The sequence below is a fragment of the Neoarius graeffei genome, chromosome 24 (genome assembly GCF_027579695.1).
Source record: "Neoarius graeffei isolate fNeoGra1 chromosome 24, fNeoGra1.pri, whole genome shotgun sequence".
In the NCBI taxonomy this organism is placed as follows: domain Eukaryota; kingdom Metazoa; phylum Chordata; class Actinopteri; order Siluriformes; family Ariidae; genus Neoarius; species Neoarius graeffei.
The window spans coordinates 2,063,669-2,091,613 of record NC_083592.1 but is presented as its reverse complement, the minus strand read 5'-3'; the positions used below and the strand labels follow the sequence as shown (position 1 = coordinate 2,091,613).

The following is a 27,945-nucleotide window of genomic DNA, read 5'->3' as shown; positions in this document are numbered from 1 at the left end:
CAGTGAGTTCTTTTACAGAGTGAGATTTCTGCCTGCAGCAGCAAAATCTGGCCAAAAATCCTCCAGCACTAATCCGGCTTCAGCTCCAAACATCCCAACTCGCACATTCGATTCACTTGAACGAGTCCTTGGAAAGAGTCGAGTCAGAGAAGAACCGTGTCCCGGTTGGTCCAGCCAGCGCGGTAACCGGCGCGCCGTTACAGCAGCACGGCGTTCAGGAACCGAGCGCTTTGTGTGTTCGGGTGCACTGCAGGATCAGTCCAGCTGCTGCACATCTGCAGTGAGGAGCCGCTGTTTGAAGCGGCCCGTGTGCGCGCGCAGTTGAGAAGGAGGGAGTGAGTGATGGAGGAGAGGAGAAGAGGATGACGCAGCGCTCGGAGCCGACAGCCCGCTGAACGGCAGCACGCACTCCCGCAGTGTGCGCCGGGACTCGACCCCACAGGCTCGGGGAGAGGGTACAGCCCGTCGGTGTGAGTATTACCGAACCATGACCTTCAGGGCTCGGGGGGTTTGAGACAAAAGGCGCGCGCGGCGCAGGGGAGGGCCAGGCAGGGCCGGGGTGGGCAGCGCAGGGACCGGAGCGCCATCACCGCCTTTACCGGGGTTTTCACTTTTTATCATGAGCACGTGGACAGGTTAAAGCTGGCGGTGAGGGCCGTGGTGTGAGTGGTGTGATGGGAGAACCGTGCAGCTGGAAACGGAACCGTTAGCTTCTAGAAGGCTCCTGCTTAGTGTTATTATTCCTGTGAGGCCTGTTTACAGCTCCGTCGCGCCGGGATTTACATTTCTGTTGCCCGTGTTTATTTTATTGCGCACTGGCTGCTGTTTCTGATGCATTTCCCTCTGCGCGCCTGGGATTTTCCGCTCCAAGTCGTCGGTAAAGCTGTGGATTTGTCCTGGCCGTGATGTGATGTGATGTGATGTGATGTGATGTGATGTGATGGTGAGCTCACTTTCCCGGAATATTCGGTGGGCCGCGTTTCCTCGGCCCTGCGCTCCTTCTGCAGAGCCTCCGCAGGGCCGGGCCGGGGGCCGGGGGCCGGAGCAGCTCGCTGTGCGGCGCGGACAGAAAGCGGGCGGCCCTGCGGCTCAGTGCGGTGCGGGAGCGCGCGGTTCGGGACGCGGCCTGAAGCACCGGGGAGACATTTTGGGATTGAGGAATGCACTCGGTTATGTAACATCCACAAGCGGCAGCGATCCTCCTCTCCCTCCGAGTCCGGCCTGAGTGAGCTGCACAGTGGAAATGGATTACTGTATTTCCGGTCCATGAGACCAAGTAATCTTATTATACTGTACTTAATTTCACACACACACCCCGTTATGGCTTGTGCTGGGGATGTACCAATTCCTTATGTCAGCTGAACACCAGACCCAACCAACACCACAGAGTTCTGGACTCTGGACAAAATCGTTGACGTGGTGAAGTGTTTTTAGTCAAAGTGTGTGTGTGTGTTGTTTCTGTAAGGAGTCTCCAGTGTCAGCGCTGTGTAACAGTCAGAGGTGAAGCTGGAACTGTAAGTTTTCCCACATCTTCATCTAAAGGACAGAGGAGTTTACACTGATTTGCATTTTCTCACTGACACGGCAAGCTGCGTTTCTTTTGTCTTATTAACTTTGAGAGCGAGAAAAGAGGGACTGGTGATGCTTCACACAGAAATATATAAATTAAAAGGATGATTTAAGATTTTTTGGTCCTCTTTTGAATAAACAACATCAACGATCACATTGTTGGTTTCAGCTAAAAGTGCCGGGACATGTAAATGCTGTGAACGTGTTATTTTGACTGGCACGACGCGGCTCACGCCCGTGAACACGAGACACCATGTGCCATTCTCATAACTCAACAATACAAGCATGAAGAATCACTCGGTGAATGATACGAACACTTGTAGTACAATATAATCAGGTTTTTATCTCTTTATAAGACTCCAATGACTCCACCATGAGGACTGCATGAACTCGATATGAACAGGGTGAAGACTAGGGCTGCTTGATATTGGAAAAAATCAATATCACAATTTTTTCAGTAAATATCGATATCGCGATTTTTAAAATGATATTTATACACCTTTTTTTAAAGCCCTGATCATCAACACCTGAGGCACCGGGCCACATTTTTATAGTACAGGCCTCATAGGCTACCTGTCAACCCTTCCCGTTGTACCCTGAAACGCCTTTTACTTAAACTATTTACTGTGCAAGCGCGTACTTTGCATAGGTCCTATCGCCTGCACAAGGCTCACGTTCTCCTCACTCAACATTTCCGATCACAGAGGATGGAGCCAGCGCTGGTATTACCAGTGATTACTGCGTAACGTCCACACTGGCTCGTAGCCAGCCAAGGATAAAATCTCTCTCTCACACACACACACACACACACACTACAACGTAAGCTTGTGTGTTGTTAAGACACCAACATTAAACACGCACAATATAGAGACAAGTCCTTAAGAATTAACATACATGAAAATAGGCTTCTCTTCCTTCATCTTCCAAATGTGGACTCCGCTATCTTTTTGGCATGTCAGCATTGAAATACCATTTGCAGAGATATTTCACTCGCCATTAAGAAAAGTAAAAGCAACACATGATTAGGGCTACATGATTAGCAGGGGGACACCGTTTTAAGCGCACGGAATTTTAAAAACAATGTAATTACATCTGAGTCCGTCTACATCGCGCAGTAAACCCGTCCTTAGCAGAACCTACTTCAAAGCATGATGCTAGCTGCAGATGCACAAGTCAAAATCAAATGAACCCAAGTAAACATGCCGCGGCGGGCAACATTAATAACCAAATTGCCTTACCTTAAAACGCTGCCTTGACCACAGGACGACTCGCAGTTATTCCCCTTAAATCCACACGGTTTAACACATCTAACACAGCTAGCAAGCTGGATATGTGCTAATATTGTTGTGCTTGTTTTCTTCCGTAGATGCCATTTTTACATTACCCAGTCCCACATCCAAAAATATGATGTAAATATATGTTAATTGTATTATTATAACTATTAGCAAGCAAATCAAACAACATATTAAGAAATCAATATATCAAATCACCCGACACGTATGAAAACAGAAGAATTGATTTTTTACTGTTGCGGAGATATCGTGGGAGTAGAATGGATGACGTATGCAAGGCTACGGTGTGCCTTAGGGGACAGAAGGGTTCGTTTTACCTTACTGTCACGTCAATGTTATTGTTGTTTTATTGCCATTGTAGAAATATTGTGCACGTCCCTTTTGACAAATGACAAAAAATCGTTTCATATCGATATTATGAATGTTGATATCGTTTGACACCAATATCGATATCGTGATAAAAATACGATATATTGCACAGCTCTAGTGAAGACTGAGTTGCAGTAATGCACAAGTCTGTGTATTACCCATGATGATAGTATTACAGGCGTGTTTGTGTTCCCAGTGCCTGAGCGTAGCTTTTGGTTGCATCATGCTCACGCAGTAGCAGGGAACAGTCATGAAGTTTAAAGATGCTCTCCTGAAGCTCGTCAGCATGGGATTTGAGTGTGGCATTGTTTTGCTGTAGTGTGTCGGGACTGAACTGAGTGCTGAGGTGAGTTTAAAATCCGCTGTGATCTCCATCTGACACACTGATTCTCCTCAAGACCAGGGCTGTGTTCCAAATCACTGCCTGTTCCCCACACTGGCTACTGAGTAGTGGTCAGGAACACACTAATCTAAGGAACAGCATATTGAAGGGAGTGATGTACAATAATAGTTTTGACCACAGCTGTCTCCTCATGATCAGCTGACTGTGGACGTGTTTTAAACCACACACTATTCACTATATCCACCACAGCGTCCATACACACAACGCCTCGTCATCATGAGTCCACTGTTGACGTGTCCCAAACCACACACACACTATCTATTGCGTGCCTGTACCCTATTGTTCTGACATGGATATTCTCCTGGATTACAGTTTCGGAGTGTGACGGTAATTAGCATGTGGCTAGGTCAGTGTGGCTCTTACTGAAGGAGCTTGAAGACTCGTGTGTGTTTGTGTGTCCCTGTGCGAGTGTCAGAGTGACGGAGGGTGTGTATTGCTGGCTGTGTGAGATAAAGAGAGGCGCATGGTGTCATGTTGAGGTCCGCCTGCAGCTGATGCATTCGCACAGAGTCGAGAGCTCCGAGACGGACATGCCTTCCACAGCACCGCCGCTGAGCGTAACAACATGAGCTCAGTGTTTCAAGCTGGTTTTACTCGCTGTGCTTTCAGCTTTATTTTCAGGTTATTACTTGCCGCTCTGTAAGAGATGACAGTGAAACCCTGGCTGAATTCTACAGACTGCACTAGTGTTTTCTCCTTGTTAGATTATATGATGAAGATCCACTTATGATAAACCTGTGATTAAAGAAAATCACTATGTACATTCTGCAAAGAAAAAAACTAAGGGTCAGTAGTAGCTCAGTGGTTAAGATTTTGGACTACGATTTAAGGTTGCGAGTTCAAATCCCAGCACTGCCAAGCTGCTACTGCAAGGCCCTTAACCCTCAACTGCTCGAGAGAGCCATGGATAAAATTACAGAAGGTGAAGAGCCTTTCACTGCTGGGTGAAAGAGGGCACCATGAAGGCCAGTTCTTCACAGTGAACTTAATGTAATAAGGAAACAGGAAGCTGGAACTCATCAGCAGTTTCTTTTTGCCCAGTCACGATGCAACTCAAAGACGTGACCCCTGCTGCCACAATTCAACAATTCATTTACGTTTCAATCACCACCACTATATCTGTAGCTGTCCCTGGAGTTTGGGATCATTCTGTGTCGTCCTCCTATAGACCGCTTTTAGACGAGCATCATAGCAGCAGCAGCAGCGCTCACACACTGAGATTTCAGTCAAAATTTCTGACACTGCCTGAATCCTAACGTAACTGATTTTTGTGACCGAACGCTGCAGCAGGTCGAACGCTGTACAGTGTAAGCTCGGGGTGGACATTTCAAGCAAATATTGGATAATCACTGGGAACTATTCGAGCATTCTTCGAAGATCAACCCTACTGCCAGGCGCCAGGACAGACAAGGGAAAACATATCAGACCCTCAAAGTTGCGATTTGCAACTTCAACGCGAATTCAACCAATCCCCGCGAATTCAGGGCGGTGTTGCAATTATATCCAATCACCGCAACTTTCCCGCAAATTTGACCAATCGTTGGCGTCGTCTTGAGGTGACGTCGACAAACTACCTTCCGTCTTACTTCCGTGTATACGTTCAAGAGAAGCAGCATGTGCGAGTCCGTGTTTCTGTAGGCTTAAATTCTGTTACTGAAAGTGTGTTATGTTTACAGTGAAGGACTGTGCGCACTTTACATTATTTTTTACTTAATACAAGAAATTAATGGACGCCAACATTTTTGCCAAAATGGTATTTTATTTTCCATTGTTTAGGCAGCTTCAGCATCATACTGTGAGATTCTGTTCAAATTGTTTTTTTTCTTCTATGAAGCCTGAGCCATTTATTTTATTAGTTTATAATTATTGTTTAATTTAGTCTTCAGGAGAGACTGCCTGCACACAGTACTAGTATTAATAGTTTTTTTCTTACATGAAAGCTGAGGCATTTATATTATATTTTAAGGTAACTTCATGTTGTGCTGTGAGGTTCTATGCACTTTCAACCAACAGGTGCATTTGGTTAAGTAAAGCCATCCTTAAAAAAAAATCCGTTTCCTGTCCACCGGGTGAGCAAAAAAACTTTCAGTAGGGAGGGAGGGATTTTTTTTTAATGGATGGATAAGAAATCGCAATGCTGTGTTTGCTTTTTCATTCAGTACTTTTTTATTACAAAAGCAGACACATTTAATAAAATGACAGTTTAATCAACTGAAACTTGTACAAAAACTTTAAGTTAGCATTTTAAATGCTGACTGCAACATTTGCAAAACTTTTACAAAGGTACTTAAAATGTCCGACACACGGACTTTTTGTAGTTCTAAATCGAGCGTTAGGCTGAGTTCGGATGAAATTACACTATTAAAATGATCACTGAATGATTTGTTTTTCTGAATCTTTACTATTTTGTTGTTCGCTAGAATACCATTTTGCGATTTCACACTTAAGCAAATGATGAAAACTCCGGATCTCCTTCCTTCATGGTGGCGGACATTTTTTTGTGCCGCACGGCGCATGCGCAGAGCTGATTCAGTTCAGAGTGCGCGCGCACTCGGCGGAGGCAGTAGTGTGTCGGAGGGGACAGAAGCAGAGATGACGCTTATTGTGTCTCCGGTAAACCAGTCTTCTCTCGTTCAATTACGTGCTGGCATCAAAAGACACCGTTGGTTGTAAATGAAGCCAAACTGAGTGGTTGGAGTGTATTTTCATACACAAATGGAGAAATGTTGGCTGAGTGTGTAATTGTGTCGCCCCACTGCAGACCGTTGTCGTCGTTAATTCATAGCATGCTCAGCTGCGTGAATGTGTCATGCACCGAAAATAAGAGATTTACAAGCCAGGAACACCTCATGATGCAATACGCAAGAAAAGAAAGAAGATTTACTGCCATTTTACTTTGTATTTGAGTAAAGTGAATAAATAAATGGTCTGTGGAAAATCCATTTAATCCTGGGAACTGCGTGCACAGGAGTTTATTTTGTGTTTACTCCCCCGGCTGGCTACTTATTTGTCATGGCTGGCTAGTATGAGCCTTAGTGGAAAGCCCTGGGAATGCGGAAATATCAAGTTCGAGTTTAGATTTACGAACCCGAAAAAAATGTTAAAAACCGGCATAAAAAAAAAAAAATTTCACCCGCACAAACGGCACTCACCCGGCTGGTGGACCGGAAACAGAACATTTTTTAATAATGGCCTAAAGCCTATTTTTCTGCATTTTTGTAGTCCTGGTAATCTTTTATATTGGTAAAGTTGTTTATAGGACCATTTCTCAGTGTCTTTGTTTTTTTAATCAATAGTTTTTCAGTAATAACTTAATATTTAACATATCACTCAATTTTAATCACAAAAAGAGAAAATCGCAACAATTTCTCGCAACTTTCACTTCCTCCCGCAATGTAATCGCAACAAAAACCTAAAAAACACCGCAACTTTCATCGCAATTTTTTGGAAAAAACCCCCCCGCAACATCAGACATTTTAGCCCACAACAATCACAAAAAAGGCCCGCGGAATCCTGGGGGGACTGGTACTGTCTATTTAATACAAGATGATAGTATTTTACTACTTGATTTTTTTTATATGTAAATTTTAACAACTATTTTAATATTCAAAAACGATGACCCTATAGTAAACCACTCTGAAGACAAGTGTCTAAAACATCCTACAGAAAAGTAATTAAAAACGTAAAGGGCGTGAAACACAAACCGTATCCCACATCGGTTTTTACAGCTGTTTATTATCAAGCCTTGGAAACATTATTAAATCTTTTTTAAAATGTTTAACACTATTTCTGCACTTACAAAATCCAAACACTTAACAAGGGGGGTAATGGTTGGGAAAATGAAAAACTGATTGAAATGGAAACCAATGTACCTTCTCTCTCATTGGTCTTCTAGATGTGTTCTTTCTGTCACGATGACGTCTTCAGCTTCTTCTATCACACTCCTCACTCCCAGCGACCTCGAGTTGGGATTGGGCGTGTGAATTAAACTGCTCTCCAGCCTCTTCAAGCCTCCATCTGCCCCTCTTATCCCACTTTTCTGAGACGATGGACAGTCCGCCGAAGTTGGCCGGAGAAACACTGATTGTACATCACATCCCTCTAGTGCACTGCCAGGTGTCTGGTTCCCGTCAGCGCTGTGGGAGCCCACTGAGGAAAAGCAACAACCAGTTCAGCTGTCCAGAAAACCTCGGCCTGATCCGCACCACCTCACTTCCCGAGAGAGATGTCCTCCAGCGTGAGGCGCTAGTCTACAGCAGCCTGATCCAGACCTCCAGCTCCAGTGACGCTTTTGAAGATGAAGGGATGAGAGGAGAGAAAAAAGGAGTGAGAGGTGGAAGCATGGCAAGTGACACTTCCTCTTTCACATCCAGCAATTCTGAAGATGCGCTTCCTAAAGTTCTGTCGAAGGTGGTGCACAACAGGCCAAGCTCTCTCAGACACAATCCCTTCCTGCTGAATGCAGGGGAAGACGATTATGATGATGATGATGAAGATAATGATGATGGAAGCAACCTGAATGGATACTTGGAGGACTCTTCTTTCCACTTGCATGGAAATTCGAATGCAGCCTTAGATGACAGAGTGGACTTGGCTCCGTTCCATCTGCATGAGCTGGGTTACAACTCCAGATCGTTCCACCTGCATGAATCTTTAGAGAAGCCCTGGAGTTGTGACCAAAAGGGGGCTCCGGGGCAGCATTTTTCTGCCTGTCTCGAGGGTCTTGATCTTTTGGGGCTGGATATTCAGCATCGTCATGGCAGCAGCGGGTCCACCCTGTCGATGGACTGTGGTGAGCAAGAATGGGATGACGATGATGACGATCAGTCCATGCAGGGCGGCCGGGGTAGTTCGGAATGTTGTGGATGCTCCCGGACGTATCATGAAATGTTCCCAGACTTTGCGCATGGTTACTGCAGCGATTCATCCTGCAACAGCTCTGATGGCATCCTGGTCAACTTCAGTACCATCTACAAGACGAACAACATCGTCCCTGACAAGCCAATCAACCTCAACAGCTCTGCTGATCAGTCCTGCACCTCTTCTGTATCTGAGCCAGTCTGTATGGGTGGGGCTGAACATGGAAGTGGGGGTGGAGCTTTTTACTTGGACTTACACAGATCTCCAACGGAAGCTCCCCAGGAAGCCTCTGACCTTCCGTCTTCCTCTTCCTGCCTATGCTCTTCCCAGCCACAAGGTGGCACAGTGGAGCTCGACGCTAACTGCAATTCCTACCACAACCACAAAGGTCTGTTACCCTCTGAGCCCTCGGCCAGTGACCTCACTTCCTGTATGCAGAGCCAGGCACGGCTGGTCGTTGCAACCCAGAACTACTACAAGCTAGTAACCTGTGATGTTTCATCCCATTCCTCCCCAAGCCCTGCAGGCTCTTCGGTCACAAGCTGCTCCGACGAACACAGCAAAGGAAGTCCCACCCAGCCTGCAGAGTATTTCCTGTTTAGGCACACTAAAGAGCAAGAAGAGGAAGAGCAGGCAGAAAATGCACACGTCAACACAGAAAAGGTAAAAGTCTCACTGCAGATGAATGCATTACTGTTTTTACAGAACATTTTGTTTCTCTCTTAACAACCCGCTCTAGAAATAATGTTAGTAATGCTGAGCAGTTAGACATGGCAGCATTTTAAGATTTAGCTTTCTGTAGTTTTAGTTGTTTATGCTTTGTTCTTTTTAGAATTAAGACATTATATTAATTTTAAGTTTATTCCCTGATAATGTAGCATCACAATATTGCATCTTTTCCTTTTTCTCTGCTAGCTGTGTGAGAAGAAGGCGGAGCCACCCACAGGTAACACTGAGTCCGTGCATTCAAATGTGATTGAGGGACAAGTGTATGTCAACATCTCACCGCCTGTGGGTGCAGCTTCGGCTGGGGCCCGCCTTCGTTCCCGCAGCTATGACCGGAACCTGGACAAGGCCCCACAGCCTCGTCTGGGCTCTCTGGAGCGCATGCTAAGCTGTCCTGTGCGTCTCAGTGAGGGTTCAACCCCTGGCCCACCCCCTCCACCCCGTGTCACTTCCTTTGCTGAGATTGCAAGAAATAAAAGGAAGAATGGCGGCTCTCCTTCTCAGAAGAGTAGTGTCGAAGCCTCTTCTGTTCACTCACACTCATCTGGAGAGTTCTCCCCAATTCTCGAAGATCTGTCCTTGCTGTTAAGCTCCGCCCATTCGAGCACAACACTCAGGGCCTCACCAGGGGGAGCAGGGAGAGAGACACGGACCAAAGCAGAAGGTAAGGGGGCACAGTTTAATGTCATATGTACGGTTATACACAGGATGGGGTTCCAAGTATACAAGGGAGTGAAGCCAGATGGTTGTTTCCAGGTGTATGAGAGGGTGGAGCCAGATGGTTGTTTCCAGGTGTATGAGAGGGTGGAGCCAGATGGTTGTTTCCAGGTGTATGAGAGGGTGGAGCCAGATGGTTGTTTCCAGGTGTATGAGAGGGTGGAGCCAGATGGTTGTTTCCAGGTGTATGAGGTGGTGAAGCCAGATACATGGTTCAGAGGGCTGATGGGGCAGGAAGGGTGAAGTGGTGGAGAGCTAGGATGGGGCCCACTGATGCTCCTGGGAGTTGAGGCAGGCTCGTGTTAATGCTCAGAGAAAGCAGGAAATTCTAGGAATTGTGGTTACGATTGTAAATCATTGTTCACAGACTTTACAGATGTACGTTACAAATCACTACATTAATGTACAATGTCCTGAAATTTACAGATTTGCAAAAATCCTGGGTTTGCAAGTTAAAAATTGAACTCTTAAAATGACGCTTTCACACATGATTTACTTGCGAGACTTTTAGGGACTGCAGGTGTGCTCGGGTCACTGTGAGTTCACACGCTTGGTCCAGCACTGCCCCTGGTGGCTGTGAGTATGTACTGCAGCATGAGAGGAGAAAACACTGACATTTGACACCATGTGGGGCAAACAGCTTGCGCAATGCACAGTGACGTGCCACACATGCACACCCAGAGTGCCCCAGTCAAACAACACACACACAGAGCCAGAGACGAGCTGCGGGAACATTTCCGGGTTTTTCTTACTGATATCTGTCTCTCTGCGCTGACTCGCGACGCAGTGACACAGCAGATGCAGTTGTGTGTGTGTGTGTGTGTTGTCGCCTGTGAGGCAGCTCTCTGTATGCTTACTGTCTCTGCTGTGTCATTGCACTGTGTTAAATCATCACTCTGGTTTCAGCTGTGACTCGAACCTGAAGGTAAGAGTAACATTCTGAGTAACGCTCCTCAAAAATAACAGCAGCGCATCATAATCAATTAAAATATTACTTTTGCTGCGAGAACAAAAGCATGTCTCTATTCAACTAGAGGTACAGTCCATTTCCTTTCAGTTCTCTTTAATCTGTTCTTTCTGTAATTGTTCCATATTTATTTATTTATTTCATTACGTTTTACTGGCGTGACGCACGAGACCTAAAACATTACTGATATGATAACGAGTGTGTAAAAGGTCCATCATTCAGGATTAGCAGTTTAAAACAGTGCACTACAGATACCGGTATAAATACAATAATACTGGTGCAAAAGTGTTCACTCCTTCACCTGTGTGACTGTAGAGAGCAGCATTCACACTGCATTTGTTTAGTTTTGCTTTCACTGGGTTTCAGTTTTGTTTTCGTAAATGCAGCATGTATTTTTTTTCAATCACTGGAACCATGTGCCAGTTTTTTTTTTTTAAATACACCTTCACATTAGGACTGGGTGATTTGATATGATATTGCGATACAAAAACATCATGATACACTTCCGTATATAATTATTATCCAGTGTCTGTGCTTTTATAACACCTTTGTTGCTCTATAAAGCAAATCACTGGATGTTAAAATTTTGTAGCATTTGTTTCATTTTGCATCAATATTGTTGATTAATGCTGAACAGAAATCTCTGACCCTGTACTGGCCTTCGTTGGTGCTTTCTTAGCAAAATGTTGTGAGCATTCCAGATAGTGTTACTTCTCCATTAATTTGGGTTGAAGTTCCACAGTTTCAGTTGTGTCACAGTGTATAGCTGGAGGGTTACTTCACAATATCTGACGGTTACACCACAGAGTAAAGTGCATTTGTCAGTTACTGTATATCTGTTCATTCTTTTTTTTTAACCGAAGGATGTTCCTTTCTGTGAAATATTTCCCTCTGGACACCGCTCTAGATCACACTGCAGCACATTGGCACAGTGATGAGACTGAAAACCTTTTGGCTGCGTTTAATCCGCTATTGCTGTAAACATGTTACATCACTGCCTCTGCTGCTGCTCCAAGCATGTTCTCAATATAAACACACGATGGCTATGAAACGAACACGGCACTGCTGACCACAGCTAACCCACACAGCGCTCGGCCATGCTAGTTAGAGTTAACGTTTTAGCTCAGCACGTTGTCTTTCCTTGAAAACACTCTCAGCTTATAATGGCAAAATGATAGATTTTTATGGAAAATATTTCTGAGAATCATACTTTTCAAAGACAAAAAGGACAGTTATGGCATGTGATGTTTTTTTCCCTTTTGTTCTATACTCAAGGAGGCGCCAAGAATTCATAATCGTTTCTTTAATTTTCACCATGCAGGGCTCGACATTAACGGTTGTCCGCTTGTCCGGGACAAGTGATACTTTAGGTCAGTTACTTGTCCGATCGGACAAGTGCCAAAATACGCAGATATTCGGGTTACATATCAAATTTATCAGTTTATTCACATGATTTCCGAAGCATCTCACTCGACATATTGTTTTGGTGAATCACCGGATGTTTCTATTCGGAAAGAGCGATGGGCGCATGCGCAGTATTCCACTTGCGAAACCGGCCAATACCGCTTCGTGTATTTGAGCTGAAAAGTAAACGGTCGTGTATGATTGGTTTTAATCGCGTCATACACGTGGATTTGTTGACATTTCTGTTGGCAGGATCATTATTCAACTGTATATTTACGTTGAGTGTGTGGTAATTTCCAAATCTTTGAATTGTTGGTGTTCATTATATAGCCGAGCGCGTGCTGGCGGGGGATGTGCGCCTGCGTGCGTGTGGATTGACAGGGAGTGAGGGAGGAGTGGGGAAAGTTATCTATGAAATACGAGGCTGTCAAATGGCCGCTAATTAGGTTACCGGCTGTATTAATTAACTAATTAGTAATGGGAGTTTAGGGATTTGAAACATAGGGCTCTATAATTTAGATATAATTATGGATTATTTGAAATTATCTTTTTTTTTGACCATTAAATACCATACAGGAGCCACACTGAATAATTAAACAACAATTAATCAGTGAAGGATATATATTCAAAATTAATAATTTAAAAATGAAAATATAATTTTAATTTTCTGGTTTTCAATTTCTCATAAATAAGTTAATGATTGATGGAGTCCAATTGATGGAGCAGAACTCAAGGGTTAATAGATGAAGATGAATAGAAACTTTATTTGTATCCATTCATCTGGGAGTCAATAGGTGCGGAGGTTTTCATAAGATATATTGTCTTGTCATTTGATAACTAGATTTCAGTGTATAATAATCAGTGATTTACAGTATTAATCAGTCAATTTTGTTATCAGTTGTTTTTATTTGTAGCATTATGTTTCTCTTGTCCAAACTAGCGATATCATCAAGTCATAAATTTTATGATAATGTTCCTTTTTGTGATATTTGTTACTGAACTGCAGAGTGCTGATCTGTGTGTATATATTGTAGGTGCATTTGGGTAATTGAGTGATCAATCTCATTAAATCTGAAGGTTAATAATTAAAATTGAATCAGTCTCATTTGAATCGTTTTCAGTAAATCATTTAAATTGAAATCAGTCTCATGTTATCATTAAATCACTCATGGAATCAGTCTCATTAATTAATACCATTAATTTTAGTGCTTAATAATAAATTACCAAACAACTAAATTATGGTATATTCCAAATTATGATCACTTATCATATTACATAAATTATATGCACCTTTTTGAATTCTTTGGGAGATTGTGTGACTTCATAAACATTGGAACACAAATAAAAAAACACAGTTTCAATAATAAATGAATTTATTATAAAGATAAAAATGGATAATAGCAGATTGAAATATATACAAACAGTGAGGTGTGTGTGTGGGTGTGTATGAGAGGCCTTGTGTGGGTATGGCCTACACAAAAGAATTAGCTTTGGTTGCTAAGACAAAAGAATTAGGTTTGTGTGTGAGAGAGGCCTTGGGTGTGGCCTACAAGAGGGTTAGCTCTTGTAGCTAACTCCACATGTGTTTGTGTAGGCCTAGATTAGCCTTGTATTTAGCTAAGGCAAAGGAAAGCTAGCTAAAGAGGGTGTGTCACCACGTGGAGTTTGAGAACAAAGGATTTAGCTCTGGTTGCTAGCTAAAGGTGTGTTTGTGTGTGTGTGGGGGAGGAGTGCCACGTGTTAGAGACAAAAGATTAGCTCTGTGTAGCTAACTCCACGTGGTGGAGGCCTTGTGATCCCTTGAGACAATACAATTAGCCCTGGAGGCTAATGGAACAAAAGAGTTAGCCGTGTGTTTAGCTAAGGTGTTTGTGAGGCCTGGTGAGCTAGCTTTGGTTGCTAATTAGACAAAGAATTAGCCGTATGTGGCTAGCTAAGGCCCAAGGATCCTACCTCGTGGAGTTAAGACAAAAGGGGTGTGTGTGAGTGGTAAGGCCTAACAGTCCTTTGGGGACAATACAGTTATCTCTGGATGCTAATAAGATAGAAGAATTAGCCGTAGCAGCTAATCCACTAGCTTTATAACATTACCAAATTCACTGAAATCTTGATACAATCAAAATGTGTAATAAGGAAATCAAAATGTTAGTAAGGGATAGAGAGAAGCATGCACAGCCTATCTATTAAACAATTGAGAGATTAAAACAAAAATCAATTCAATACGCTGCGTGTCTATAGTGTAACAAAGGCGAGTTTAAATTCACACTACTTCAATAAAAGCTAATTCCTAAGAGTAGGTTTTGCCCAAAATTTGCCAGTCTTACTTAGTATCTTGCCTCTAGCAAGATTATGAAGAGATGTTCCGAGACTTGGAGTTTCGCCGCTGTGGAACACGTGAGGCTTCCGTGAGGCGATTCCGTGGAGCAGAGGACTTCTTGATCCGACAATGGTCGCTCGTGATGAAAAGAAAGTCTCTGATCAAATAATGTGCACAGCTTTTGAGTTAAAAAGGATTCAATCGCTTCTTAACTTTAAAATAACTGCCTGGTAGCAGTGTTGTACGTACTTATAAGGAACAATTGAAAAACCGGTTGTAAACAAGCGGAGTTTAAAATCGCGCGATCTTAGAGTCTACCGTGGCCAAAGGTAAACAAAGAAAATCGTGAAACTCTGATTCTTGCAAGAAAGAAAAGACGTCTTTTTGGGTTTGCTCACGGAGCGAGCGAGTCCTCCTTGTGTCCATGTTGAATCACAGCGCCAAAAGAGGCGGAGCTAGGAGTTCCCGGGTTTCTTATGCCTTCATGTAGGATGTGACGTTGGTGATCCCGCCCCCGCATGACGCAGGTCAATGCGGAAGCTGGTGATGGGAGTTGTAGTCCTTAAAGGGACTGTTGTAGTTCTTAAAGAGACTGTGTATTGTACCTACAATATAATGGTTAGTGTTTCTGGATCTCAGTTTAGTTATTTTGTTCTTAAAATTTTATGTTCATAATTTCTACTCTATTGGAATATATTGCTTCTGAACTTCAGCAGAATAATTGGTGAATTATGGTATCAATCAGTCTGTTTTATGATATTTTTGAATTTTTGCCTCAGTATATCAAGTACTGATTACTTTTGATTCATAGACATTATGCATATGTTGTGAATTTGGAAACAAATGCCATAAAGATTGTTGGGTTACAAATAGTTTGTGTTTTTTTTTTTTCTCAAATTTTTCTTCGGACAAGTCAACTTCACATTCGGACAAGTAAATTTCCTTTCAACTTACCCGACAGGACAAGCGGTTTCAAAAGTTAATATAGAGCCCTGACCATGTTTCTGTGTTTTAAACGGTAGATTAGTAACAAGATACCAACTTCTGTAACCGTTCTCTCTGTACATCTGACTTTTAGGTGGACTGTCCAGTTCTGCTGACTCATCCCCAGCGGTAGTGCGCTACAGTAAAGACCAGCGTCCCACCACGTTACCTATCCAGCCCTTCACCCTGCAGCAGCAGTTTGGGAAACCACAACCGAAACCTGTCCTCCCTCTGCTGGACGAGTACATCAATCACATGCAGGCTCGTTTTGGCTCCGCCCCATCCGAGCGTGATGAAGAGGACTCCGATGATGATGGTCAGCGCCCCCGGCCATCTCCTCTGGGCAGTTACTCGCCGCCGCGATCCCTCTCCTGCCCTGCCCCGCTCTCTCACACCCCACCCGGGGTCGCCCCCACTGCCAAGCTGGCCCCATTACCCCCGACCCCTCCCCCTGCCACCAGGGGACACTATTTCCACAGAGTCAACCGGAGTACATTACCCACACTGCCCAGCTCCGGCCTCAGTCCGATGGCTCAGCTGGACCCGGGACGGCAGGACGAGGAAGTGAAAGTACCTCCTGCATGTATGACGCAGAGACCACACAATGGTACGTGACTGTAGTAATATTCTTTAATTATTTTATTATGGCACAGTGTGATAAAGGTCTGGAACTGTTGAGAGTTAACATTACAGTGATGGGGAAAACCATCATACGAAACATTTGGTGTCTGAAGTTCATGTCTTCACTTTTACGCTACTGACTTTTCTTTCTTTTAACTGCTAGTCACTGATTCTACTCATCTCTTCTTCTGCTTATTCTCCATTTTTTTGTTGGATAACTTTTCTTCTCATCTGTTTTATCATCTCTGCTTTGTTCTTCCTTACTTTCATTCATCTCTCTTTTCCTGTTTTATTTCATTTGCCCATTTCTCCTCTCCTTCCATTGTTTAATCACCATCCATCCATGCACTGCTCATTTTCTTCCACTCCATTTTCCACCCTGCTTCCACCTTTTTTAATCCATCCTTGCATTCCTTCCTCAACTTCCTTCTATTATCCCATCCTTCACCTTCCATTCATCTATCCATCCCTTCTGCTCTCATTCCATCCTAACCCTTTATTGATCCCTTCCTCTCCTTCCATAATCATTCCTCTTATCACTACTTCATCCAACTCTTCATTCTTCGTCTAACATACGTCCATCATTTCGTTCCTTTCTCCCTCGGTCCTTGTTTGTCATCATTCCACCTTTCCCTCATTTCTTCCTTCATCCATCACTCCACTCTTCTTTGTAACTTCTTTCCATCCTGTAGCACACCACCTCTCTCCACAGGCTTTAAAATGGAGGGAATACAGACGTAAGAACCCTCTGGGTGTGGAGAAGAAGAGAGATGCCTGTTCTTCCTCTCCCTCCACCTCCTCCTCTTCCTTCTCTCTGTCTGCTTCTGCTGCTTTGACCACCAGGAGACGCACAATGAGACGCAACGTCTTCGATTTCCCTCCATCAAATCACACGCTGAACTTCAGCAGACTCAACGGTGCTGAACCTCATCTAATCAGCGTTAGGGGTTATCTCAGGACCTTTTCTACTAACAAGCACTTTCATCACAGTGCACTTTAAACGGCTGTTAGACTGTTAACAACAGATAAAGGATACTTTAGCAAGTGAGGGATAGAAAGCCACGAAGTACAACCCCGATTCCAAAAAAGTTGGGACAAAGTACAAATTGTAAATAAAAACAGAATGCAGTGATGTGGAAGTTTCAAAATTCCATATTTTATTCAGAATAGAACATAGATGACATATCAAATGTTTAAACTGAGAAAATGCATCATTTAAAGAGAAAAATTAGGTGATTTTAAATTTAATGACAACACCAAAAAAAGTTGGGACAAGGCCATGTTTCCCACTGTGAGACATCCCCTTTTCTCTTTACAACAGTCTGTAAACGTCTGGGGACTGAGGAGACAAGTTGCTCAAGTTTAGGGAGAGGAATGTTAACCCATTCTTGTCTAATGTAGGATTCTAGTTGCTCAACTGTCTTAGGTCTTTTTTGTCGTATCTTCCGTTTTATGATGCGCCAAATGTTTTCTATGGGTGAAAGATCTGGACTGCAGGCTGGCCAGTTCAGTACCCGGACCCTTCTTCTACGCAGCCATGATGCTGTAATTGATGCAGTATGTGGTTTGGCATTGTCATGTTGGAAAATGCAAGGTCTTCCCTGAAAGAGACGTCGTCTGGATGGGAGCATATGTTGCTCTAGAACCTGGATATACCTTTCAGCATTGATGGTGTCTTTCCAGATGTGTAAGCTGCCCATGCCACACGCACTAATGCAACCCCATACCATCAGAGATGCAGGCTTCTGAACTGAGCGCTGATAGCAACTCGGGTCGTCCTTCTCCTCTTTAGTCCGAATGACACGGCGTCCCTGATTTCCATAAAGAACTTCAAATTTTGATTCGTCTGACCACAGAACAGTTTTCCACTTTGCCACAGTCCATTTTAAATGAGCCTTGGCCCAGAGAAGACGTCTGCGCTTCTGGATCATGTTTAGATACGGCTTCTTCTTTGAACTACAGAGTTTTAGCTGGCAACGGCGGATGGCACGGTGAATTGTGTTCACAGATAATGTTCTCTGGAAATATTCCTGAGCCCATTTTGTGATTTCCAATACAGAAGCATGCCTGTATGTGATGCAGTGCCGTCTAAGGGCCCGAAGATCACGGGCACCCAGTATGGTTTTCCGGCCTTGACCCTTACGCACAGAGATTCTTCCAGATTCTCTGAATCTTTTGATGATATTATGCACTGTAGATGATGATATGTTCAAACTCTTTGCAGTTTTATACTGTCGAACTCCTTTCTGATATTGCTCCACTATTTGTCGGCGCAGAATTAGGGGGATTGGTGATCCTCTTCCCATCTTTACTTCTGAGAGCCGCTGCCACTCCAAGATGCTCTTTTTATACCCAGTCATGTTAATGACCTATTGCCAATTGACCTAATGAGTTGCAATTTGCTCCTCCAGCTGTTCCTTTTTTGTACCTTTAACTTTTCCAGCCTCTTATTGCCCCTGTCCCAACTTTTTTGAGATGTGTTGCTGTCATGAAATTCCAAATGAGCCAATATTTGGCATGAAATTTCAAAATGTCTCACTTTCGACATTTGATATGTTGTCTATGTTCTATTGTGAATACAATATCAGTTTTTGAGATTTGTAAATTATTGCATTCCGTTTTTATTAACAATTTGTACTTTGTCCCAACTTTTTTTGGAATCGGGGTTGTACAAATACATACAAAAGGAATATAAACTCAGATGAAGCAATCAAATTAATATTGTGCAGAATGTTCAGGGAGTTTGTGTGTGTGTACACGTACAGGTCAGTCACTGAGGTGTTACAGTGACCTGCTGCCAGATTATTTCTCTCAGACAGAGCGCCCCCCAGAGGAGTTCTGCCTCTCACCTGATGCCACCACTGAAGAATCCATCTCCATCGACCTGCATCAGAAGAGAGGTGCGTGCGTGTGATATCTCCCCTTATTATTTGCTCTGTTTATCTGTAGGTGTGTATAGAGGTGTTGATGAAGCCCTGTTTCGACAGGATTGGTTGGAGTTTGAGTAAATACTCCATCACAAGCCATGGTCAAGGACTGTTTGCCTTTTTTTATGGCCACGCCCAAGAAAACATTTTCAGTCAGATAGGTCCAGGTATCGATTGTATTTAACTGTCTTGTTTTCATCAGGGAGCAGTAGCAGTTAGTATTACACACGGGTGCAGTCAATCGAGTAGACACTCCCATCTCACCTCTGACTCAAATAAGTTACTTTATAGACATGTCCATAAAACATGTTCTGTCCAAACACTGCTCTCAAAATGATGTGTGTGTGTGTAGCCTGCATGTCTGTGTGTATTACACACACTTTCTCATGGAGTTCTACGCTCAGCACTTTCTCAAAGGAAGAGTAATGTTTATTTTTCTTCATCCCTCTGTTCCTGTCTCAGGTTTGGTGAAAGCCATAAACACAGCAGTGGATCTGATTGTGGCTCATTTTGGCACCAGTCGGGATGCAGGAGTAAAGGTTATTATTATTAGTTATTATTAGTAAAGGTGTTGTAATCTAAGTGTTTTCTCACTCAAAATCTAGAAAGGTTTTGGTCCTTCACATCATTTAAACATTCTACCTTTAAGCAATATTTATCTGAGGTGCATTTACATTTATCGAGAGTCCTGAATGAGGCTCAGTTGATTCCTATGGCACAGTGTGGTCCGATATATTTCTTCTGTTCTTACGCATAATTAGATCTCATTTACTGCTTTAGGCACAAAAATGGAATAAAACCTAACCATGGTAAGCGCAGTACAGTCTGAAGCCGAGTGTGTAACATGCAGATCAGACAGCTGTTTTCACACCGTGTGTATCAGAACTGACTGCAGTATATGAACCCTGCAGTATACACTGCAACTTACATTTTAAACAAAGACGATGATGACACAGCGTAGCACAAGTAACCCGAGGTAAATACAGTAAATCGGACGAATGCGTTCAGGATCGGATTTTTCATGTAAAATTTTGTGTTCAGGCAAAATTGGGCAACAGCTCAGTGAGTCCCAACGTGGCTCACCTGATCCTGAAGTACCTGTGTCCCGCCGTGTGTGACGTGCTGCAGGACGGGCTGCGAGCGTACACTCTCGACATCATCATTGGTCAGCGGCGCAATCAGCCCTGGAGCGTAGTGGAGGCCTCAACACAGCTCGGTGAGAAACAGGCACAGGGTTAACAAAGAGAGTTAATGAAGCTGGATGTCAACATGAACATATTGGGCTCGGTAGTAAAGTACCTGTGTGTGTGTGTGTGTTTCAGGTCCCTCTACACGTGTATTACACAGCCTCTTCCTGAAAGTTAGTCAGTACTCAGAGCTGACCAATCACAGCATGAGACTCAACGCCTTCATCTTAGGACTCTTAAAGTAAGACACCTGTCATTCTCTCCATCTTTCATTCCCTAAAGAGTGCCCTGTGCGATTAGATCATTCATACAATGGTGCCATGATTCCAACTTGTAATGCCAGATTATAACGATGAAATGATTCCTCTTGGCTCAGTGTAAGAGGAGTGAAAGCAGTGTTTAGTCGCTGTGTGCATTTGACTGAATAAATAAATGTTAATAATAAAGCTTAAAACTCACCTTTATTTATTTTTCAGCTTGCAATCGCTGGAATTCTGGTTTAATCACATATACACACATGAAGGTAGGATAATATCTCTCTCACACACACACACACACACGGTTTGTATAATTCTGTAAATGTTCTGTTTGTGTTTGTGTCAGACATCATAGCAGCCCACTACCATCCATGGGGTTTCCTTCCCCTTTCTCAAGGGGCGTGTCAGCCGATGTTTGAGGAGTTGTTGCTCCTGCTTCAGCCGCTGTCGCTCCTGCCCTTTGACCTCGACCTCCTGTTTGAACCTCATCAGCTGCAGAAAGGTCAAGAGCACCTGAGGCGCAAAGAGCAGCTTTGCTCCACCCGCCAGAGCTTCGACCAATCTACTCGTTCCACGTTCCAGCTCATGAGGGGCCCGACAGAGCCTGTACAGCTAAAAGAGGATTTGGGGTCTAATCAAAAGGGTGAGGAACTTCACAGAGGCAGATTTATGTTAAGGCGTGAGGGAACATGGCCTCGGATGGATGGGGCGGAGTCTAAAAAACAAGTGCGGGGGGTGCGAAGGAGTGACAGGGCAGGTAGCGAATCAGAGAGCGAAGGGCTCGTTTTGCACACAGGCAGGATGAATGGAGTCGGTGGGGAGGATGAAGAGAAGGAGAGAAGGAGGGAGCGGGAAAGAGAGAGAGACGGAGAGAGAGACAGGTTAAGAAACAAGCAGGCAGGCTGGTGGTTCCAGCTCATGCAGAGTTCTCAGGTCTACATCGAGAACTCTGCTGAGGGCTCAAAGTTTGTCAAGTGGGAGAAGCGCAAAAAAGGAAGTGGGGCCGAGGGGCGGAGACAAAACAATCCACCCCCGAGAGTGGGCGTGGTCGAAGGCGCAGAGGCTCATCACACGACAGTTGAAAATCCAGAAACCACAATGTGCAAAGACACACGTCATAACGCCAGCACTGGAACCTTTCCCCAATCAGAACCGTCCAAAGTGATGAAAGGGAAGCCATCTTGGATGGGCAGCCCGCCGGAGTCCGTGCTGAGCGAGCTAAAGAGGACGAACGAGACACAGCCGGAGGGGGCAGAAGCAGAAACACAGACGGGTCAGAGCCTACGCTGGGGGCGACTGTTCGGAGCCGGAAACATCAGCAAAATTGAGAAAACGGAACCCAAATCATCCAAGAACTCGAAAAGCAGGTGAGTAGAATGAGGAAGAGTCACTGATATAGACAGGTGCCTCCCAAAATTAAATTAAACTAAGCATAAAGTCCTTGATTTTCACCCCTCAGGTTGCCGTCGGGTTGGCTGAGTCTGGATCGGTCCATGTTGGATTTGGTGGTGCAGTCTGTTGGGAAAAGGGCGGAGCCTCAGACATTAAACACACACAATGCTGAGACACAACACCACCAAACACAGCAGGACCAAGCACAGAAGGCTAACACACAGACAACAGCTGCACGGTAATCTCTCTCTCATATCTCCCTCTCTCTCTCACTCACACACACACACACACACACACACACACATACAAAATACAAAATAAAATGCATATTTCTCTCTTTCTCAGTGAGGTGAGGGCATTGTGCCACCACATTGCCACGGAAACGGGCCATCTGAGCTTCAATAAGGGCGATGTGCTGCGTGTCCTGAGCAGAGCGGACTCTGATTGGCTGTTGTGCGCCCTTGGTGACTCCCATGGCCTGGTGCCAATCATCTACGTTACGTTAAACGATGAGGAGAGCGAAGATCCTCGAGGGCCACAGTGAAAACACACACACACGCACATGCGTGCACACACAGTTTGGGATGTGCATCTTTATCCAGTTTGTGATTCTGCTTGAGGAGTAAATCCTAGCTTTGATAAAGGGACAGGTTAAACAAACGTGGCTAATGCTAATCTTAAACAAATCTGGGTATTGTCATATTTATTGCCTGCTGTAAGATAACATCTGCCATGCAAGAGAAATACAAACAGAAAAAAGCCAACTCAGTGTCATGAAACTACAAAAAAAGTACAAGATCATGCTAGGCGCTAATACTACCCTTCATTGCTAGCCGTGTTAGCATTGCCAAGTTTCCCGCTGACTTGTTGCTAAAACTATGTAGCGCTCTCTCTCTTTCTGTGATCTTTATTATGGTATTACACTTTTTTTTAAATGCACATTCAACACATGATTAGCATTTAGAAAATTAGCAACTCGCCAAACTTGGAAAAGACAACATTGACGAGCATCCCAATCTCGTGGGCACCTCTAGGTTTTTATATAAATATGTACGGTTTTGTGGAAGTATATGATCTGACAATGTACATAAACCATACAGCAACAGTGCAGCAGTCCTAAGAGTTTATAACTAGTGCCAGAGCGATACGAACATCCCGATACATTTACTCTGTAAAAAGTGAAATGGGGCAGTGTGGATATAATCGCATGTTTTTAAAACCTAAACACCAAACATGCCAACATCCTTAAACAGAATGGAGTAATGTAATCTACAGTTCATGGATACAAACAAAACCCTTCCTCCTGCGAGTGATTAGCGCCCCCTGGGGACCAACAGCATGTCTGATGGCTGGCCCCATTTGAGGTCCAGCTGCACAAAACTGATCACTTACAAACATCCAGATAATTATTAACACAACTCCATGACAACAACCATTAATGATCAGCTTATAAATAAGACGATTTGAATTTTTGGTTTCGTTGTGGTTACTCGTGTCCTTATGACCAGCACCACAGACTCAACTGATGAAACATCAATTTTGTATTTGGCACGAGGAGAATAAACACTTCTCTGTCTAAATGTATTTAAACATTTTTGTCTCTGACCTTCCTTTAAAGGAGCCATACTGTCAGTTAACTAATCAAAGCAGAGGGTAAATAAAATTAAAAACTTACCAAAGTGTCTTATAAAACTAGACATAACTCTAGTCTTGTCTCTCTGGTCCAGTGAGATGCCTTCAGCTAAATACTGTACATAATTGAACGTGATTGGATAAACTCAAATAGAGGAGCTGCTCCGGACATGCATTTATCGCCTCTGTTACAGTGTTTATTTTTTCTAGTATTGGGTTCACTCTGCTGGAATACTGCGCTCCGCCGATTAACAAGCCCGGATACAGAATATTTAAGAGATGCTGCTTTATCTGCGTGTCCTCTGTACTGATCTATTGCTCAGGCGCTAGTTATAAAAAAAGTCAGAGTAAACAATGTTACGTCAGCGAACTTGGGTGTGGCGACAAAATGATGGCAGCCCCATTTACTAAACAGGTTCTTCATGACATCATACCTAAGGAGGAGGAGGAGAAGAAAAAAAAAAGTGTTGTGTTGATCTATCATGGTTCAGTCATGGTGATGTCTCTCAGAGTTACGGCAGCTTGTTTACTACGTTATTTAATTTAGTGGTTCATGTTATACAGCGATAGCAGCTAACTACCAAATTACTAAGCTATTTTTGTTTACTCCAGTGACAGCCTGTCATAGGAATGCTAGCTTTAGTAAATAGGCACCACACTTAAAAAAAAAAAAAAAAGTTGTTATACTTTAGTTTTCATTTAACGTGGTAATATGTGACATTTATGTGAGCACTATAGCTAACCATGTGGGTGATTTTTAGCCAATGAGACGTCAGGGCGCAGCAGTTCGGATCAGGGACTCTATATAACGTTACGAGTTAGCAACTACACCACCTGTATTATTGAATACACATGAAAATGAACACAGACACTTCCTGAGACGCGCCAGTGAACTCTTCACATCAACTTCCTGCTGTTCTGACCAATCACAAGGCTGTACGTCAGGACTGAGGGTGAGGACAGGGATTTTCTTGCATGTCAGAGTATCGACTCGAATTTAAAACTGAACTGGAGTGGGTCTTCTATTCAACGCCAAACTACACGTCTTCATTTGCCCCACATACACACGCCGCCTTCTGCTGGAGGAAGGAAAGGAGGACGCTGGCGCTAGCTTTAGCCTTGCCGTTAACATTAGCTGCTTCATGAACACTATGGGTTTATTTATTTTGACTCCTTATTTATAATGCATTTCAGCTAGGCATGTGCCAATATTCAGGTGCACGATATATCACAATATTCAGTGTACACATTCAGAGATGAAGTCTGTCCAGATACCAACCCCAGGACAAATTTGAAGACAGAGAAGACAATCCTGTAATTCTTTTCACTGGACAAGAGTTTCATAAGAGTGGCGTAGAAAACAAGGCGTACAGAATATACCGGAGTGATTTTGTAGCCAACATCGCTCAGAATCGTGGCATTGTCCTTAAACACCAAAAAGAATTTCAAATGTCGCGCACGTCTACTCTTTTCCAGGGATTCTGAACATCTTGGGACATTTTCCAAGAATGACTGACTTACTAATAGGCAAGTAAAGGAAAATAATTGTACGTAATTGAGTTTATTGTACTGAAGGTATCAGGGAAATGTATTTATTATTAATGTGTATTTATTGTTCTGTCTGTAAGACACATTTAACATTATTCAACCTAAAAAGATGACAACTAGCCATGACCGATAAAACAGGAATCTCCTAAAATTGTTCGAAACGTGAAACAGGAAGTGTCCATCATGGTATACTGAGCATTTATGAATTGGTTTAGGAACAGTTTGGGGGCAAAAAAGGCAGATTTTATTAGACATGTGCCTGTAATCTAATGGATACAGTAGGGGTGGGCGATATGATATCACATCACGATACTTGAAAGCATTTCTATGATGCACTGTGTGTATCAGGATAAAACTGACTACATTTTAAAATTACAAACTGTCTACATTTTTTTTTTTTAATCTGAAATGAAGGGATTTTCTTTTACAAGTTTTAAGCATGAAACATTAGCATCTAAAACTTATCAAAAGTTTGCAATTGTTATAAAAATACTGACAATATTTGTGATCTCTCATAATAGTATATTATATTATCATTTCGCCCAGCCCTAATTACAGGTCACTGTGATGCAAAAATGTAATATCAGCACATGCCTAGTGCCTATAAACTCCCATAATGGCGCCTTATCACTTTATTTTTTTTTGGTTTAAAACCGAACCCGCCCCTTAAAATGGATTTACAGCTGTGGCTTTGGGAAATGTGTCATTATTCTAAACAAACAGCCAGGCTTTTTATTTGGCATTATATTGCACACTAATTTATTTATATGTCTTCACTTGCCTGTAAGTGAACCTGACTTGTTAGACAATAATGTTATTTCTGAAAATTATATTGATTTGTTTTTTACAGATTACAACAGCAGCTTTGGTTGACCATGTCACGTTAGAATTTTTAAGTTATCATTTTATATTATTTTCTAATACAGAAAATACATTTTATTCATGAATTTATTCAGTCACGCTTGTAAATATGACATTCTTGAAAGACTATGCTAATGTTCTTTGAAATCATTATCAACAGACGTTACTTGATGTAATTAACATGTAATAACAGGTTTATTTAACTAGGCTGTACAGAATAGTAGTGTTATATGGGATGTTGTTAGAGGAAATGTGTTCTAGAAATTAGTTTTGCTCTGCATTATGTTTGTCACTTTCACTCTTTTCTGTCACCCAAACACTCAGAGAGAAAGAGAGAGAGAGATTGATTTGATTTGATAGATAATAGACTAGTGCCTTTTGTATCACAGCAACGCTAACGTCAGGCTTCAGGGCGGTAAATGTATTGTAGGGAAAGACGCAAAGGTCTTGTGATATTACCAAAACAGGAAAAGTATGAATCGTAGTAATCTACTTTCCAAAAAGCTGTAAACTGAATACATTTTCTACATTGTTTTGCTAAACTACTTCAGGCTTGGCATGATTTAGAGTTGTAAGTCCTGAATTTTAAGAGCAACCAGGCCACAGGTCTGAGAACAGTCTTGAATCCGAGTGACTAAACCCAGACAGATTTTTGTCTGAAGCAGCCTGACCCTGCATTCACACTAGCAAGCAACAGCGCTACCTGCAGTCGTCAGTTTTCTGTGCGTCTGCGCAACGCGGAGTGCCGACATCTGAGAGATTTCAATTTTCCATGTCATTCTAGATTTTCTCAGCGTTATGCAAATTAGATGATTCAGTAAAGTGACAAAGCCAAACAATCGTCACGAACAGTTCCTCTGACGCTTGTGGTCCGACGTTTATTCAGCTCCTCACTCACAGATTTAGTTCAAATCTTGCTATTAGTTCCCATTTACTGTTTGGCACAAAAATAGAAAGAGAACTTGCACTCCTACTACACACCCATAACAGGCAAATTCCAGACAAAAAAAAGATGTCGCCGGCAAGTGTGAACATTAGATGAGGATAAAACCTGACAAGCCCAGTGATGGTGCCTGTTAACCTGAGGCAACAGCCACCATCGTTAGAGCAACGAAACCAAAATTACTACTTCACACCAGTCAGTTCCACCTCTTCAAACAACTTACATGAGCTGCCAAAACGGCGATTTATGAATCTGATTCAAGCCTGTCTACTGTTAGAGACCTGAGGGCCAACCCTGAGCAGTCATCTAAAGCCGAAATAGAAAGCAACGTACAGTTACAGTGGATTGGACAAGTACTTAGAGACAGAATAAATTCAGCAGCTGGATTGGATTGGTGACCATCTCAAATAACGAATCGGTAGTTGAGCTCAGTAGAGAATATCCTGGTGAAAGTATAAGAAAGTAAGTGTTTTTGTAGCTCATGAGATTTCAGTTAGCAAGTGAAATTTGTTTTCTCTCTCTGTTTGGCTTGTTCTCTCTCTCAGCTCTGTTCCTCACATGGGGCTAACCTGTTTCACTCTGAAACAAGCTGGATAGTGGAAAATGAGGAAAGCACATTTAACAAAGATGCTGATGGCTGTAAAGTGAAATCTGAGGAAAAAAAACAAAACACAGCCTTTTTTTTTAATATTGATTGGTTAGACAACTAGTACCTTCAAGGCCTGATGTAAGGAATAGAGCGCCTCCTTATCCCCTTGTCCTTCTGTACGATGTGTATGACATCACCAACCATGTATGGAGATCAATAACAAAGTGCTCATGTGAACGACCCTCGTGTGGCTCCTGTCATTTCTCTGTCTCTCCCCCCACCCCACCCCCTTATCATCTCAAACACTGGTTCAACTCTGATCATCCTGAATTATCTGTTCCAGTCCAGGAGACTGTACTATCAACATGTGTGTTAGATTT

General features: G+C 43.1%; 1 protein-coding gene across 1 annotated transcript; it reads left to right on the top strand.

The window, feature by feature from the left end:
* Nucleotides 1–161: 161 nt before the first annotated feature.
* rusc2 (RUN and SH3 domain containing 2) lies at nt 162–27,805 on the top strand. Its single transcript, XM_060907713.1, has 12 exons — nt 162–470; nt 7,529–9,156; nt 9,409–9,883; nt 15,703–16,215; nt 18,995–19,129; nt 19,619–19,695; nt 20,198–20,372; nt 20,479–20,584; nt 20,820–20,866; nt 20,947–21,967; nt 22,060–22,230; nt 22,338–27,805. The coding sequence occupies exons 2-12, from the start codon at nt 7,681–7,683 to the stop codon at nt 22,534–22,536; spliced, it is 4,395 nt and encodes a 1,464-aa protein (XP_060763696.1). The 5' UTR covers nt 162–470; nt 7,529–7,680; the 3' UTR covers nt 22,537–27,805.
* Nucleotides 27,806–27,945: the final 140 nt, after the last annotated feature.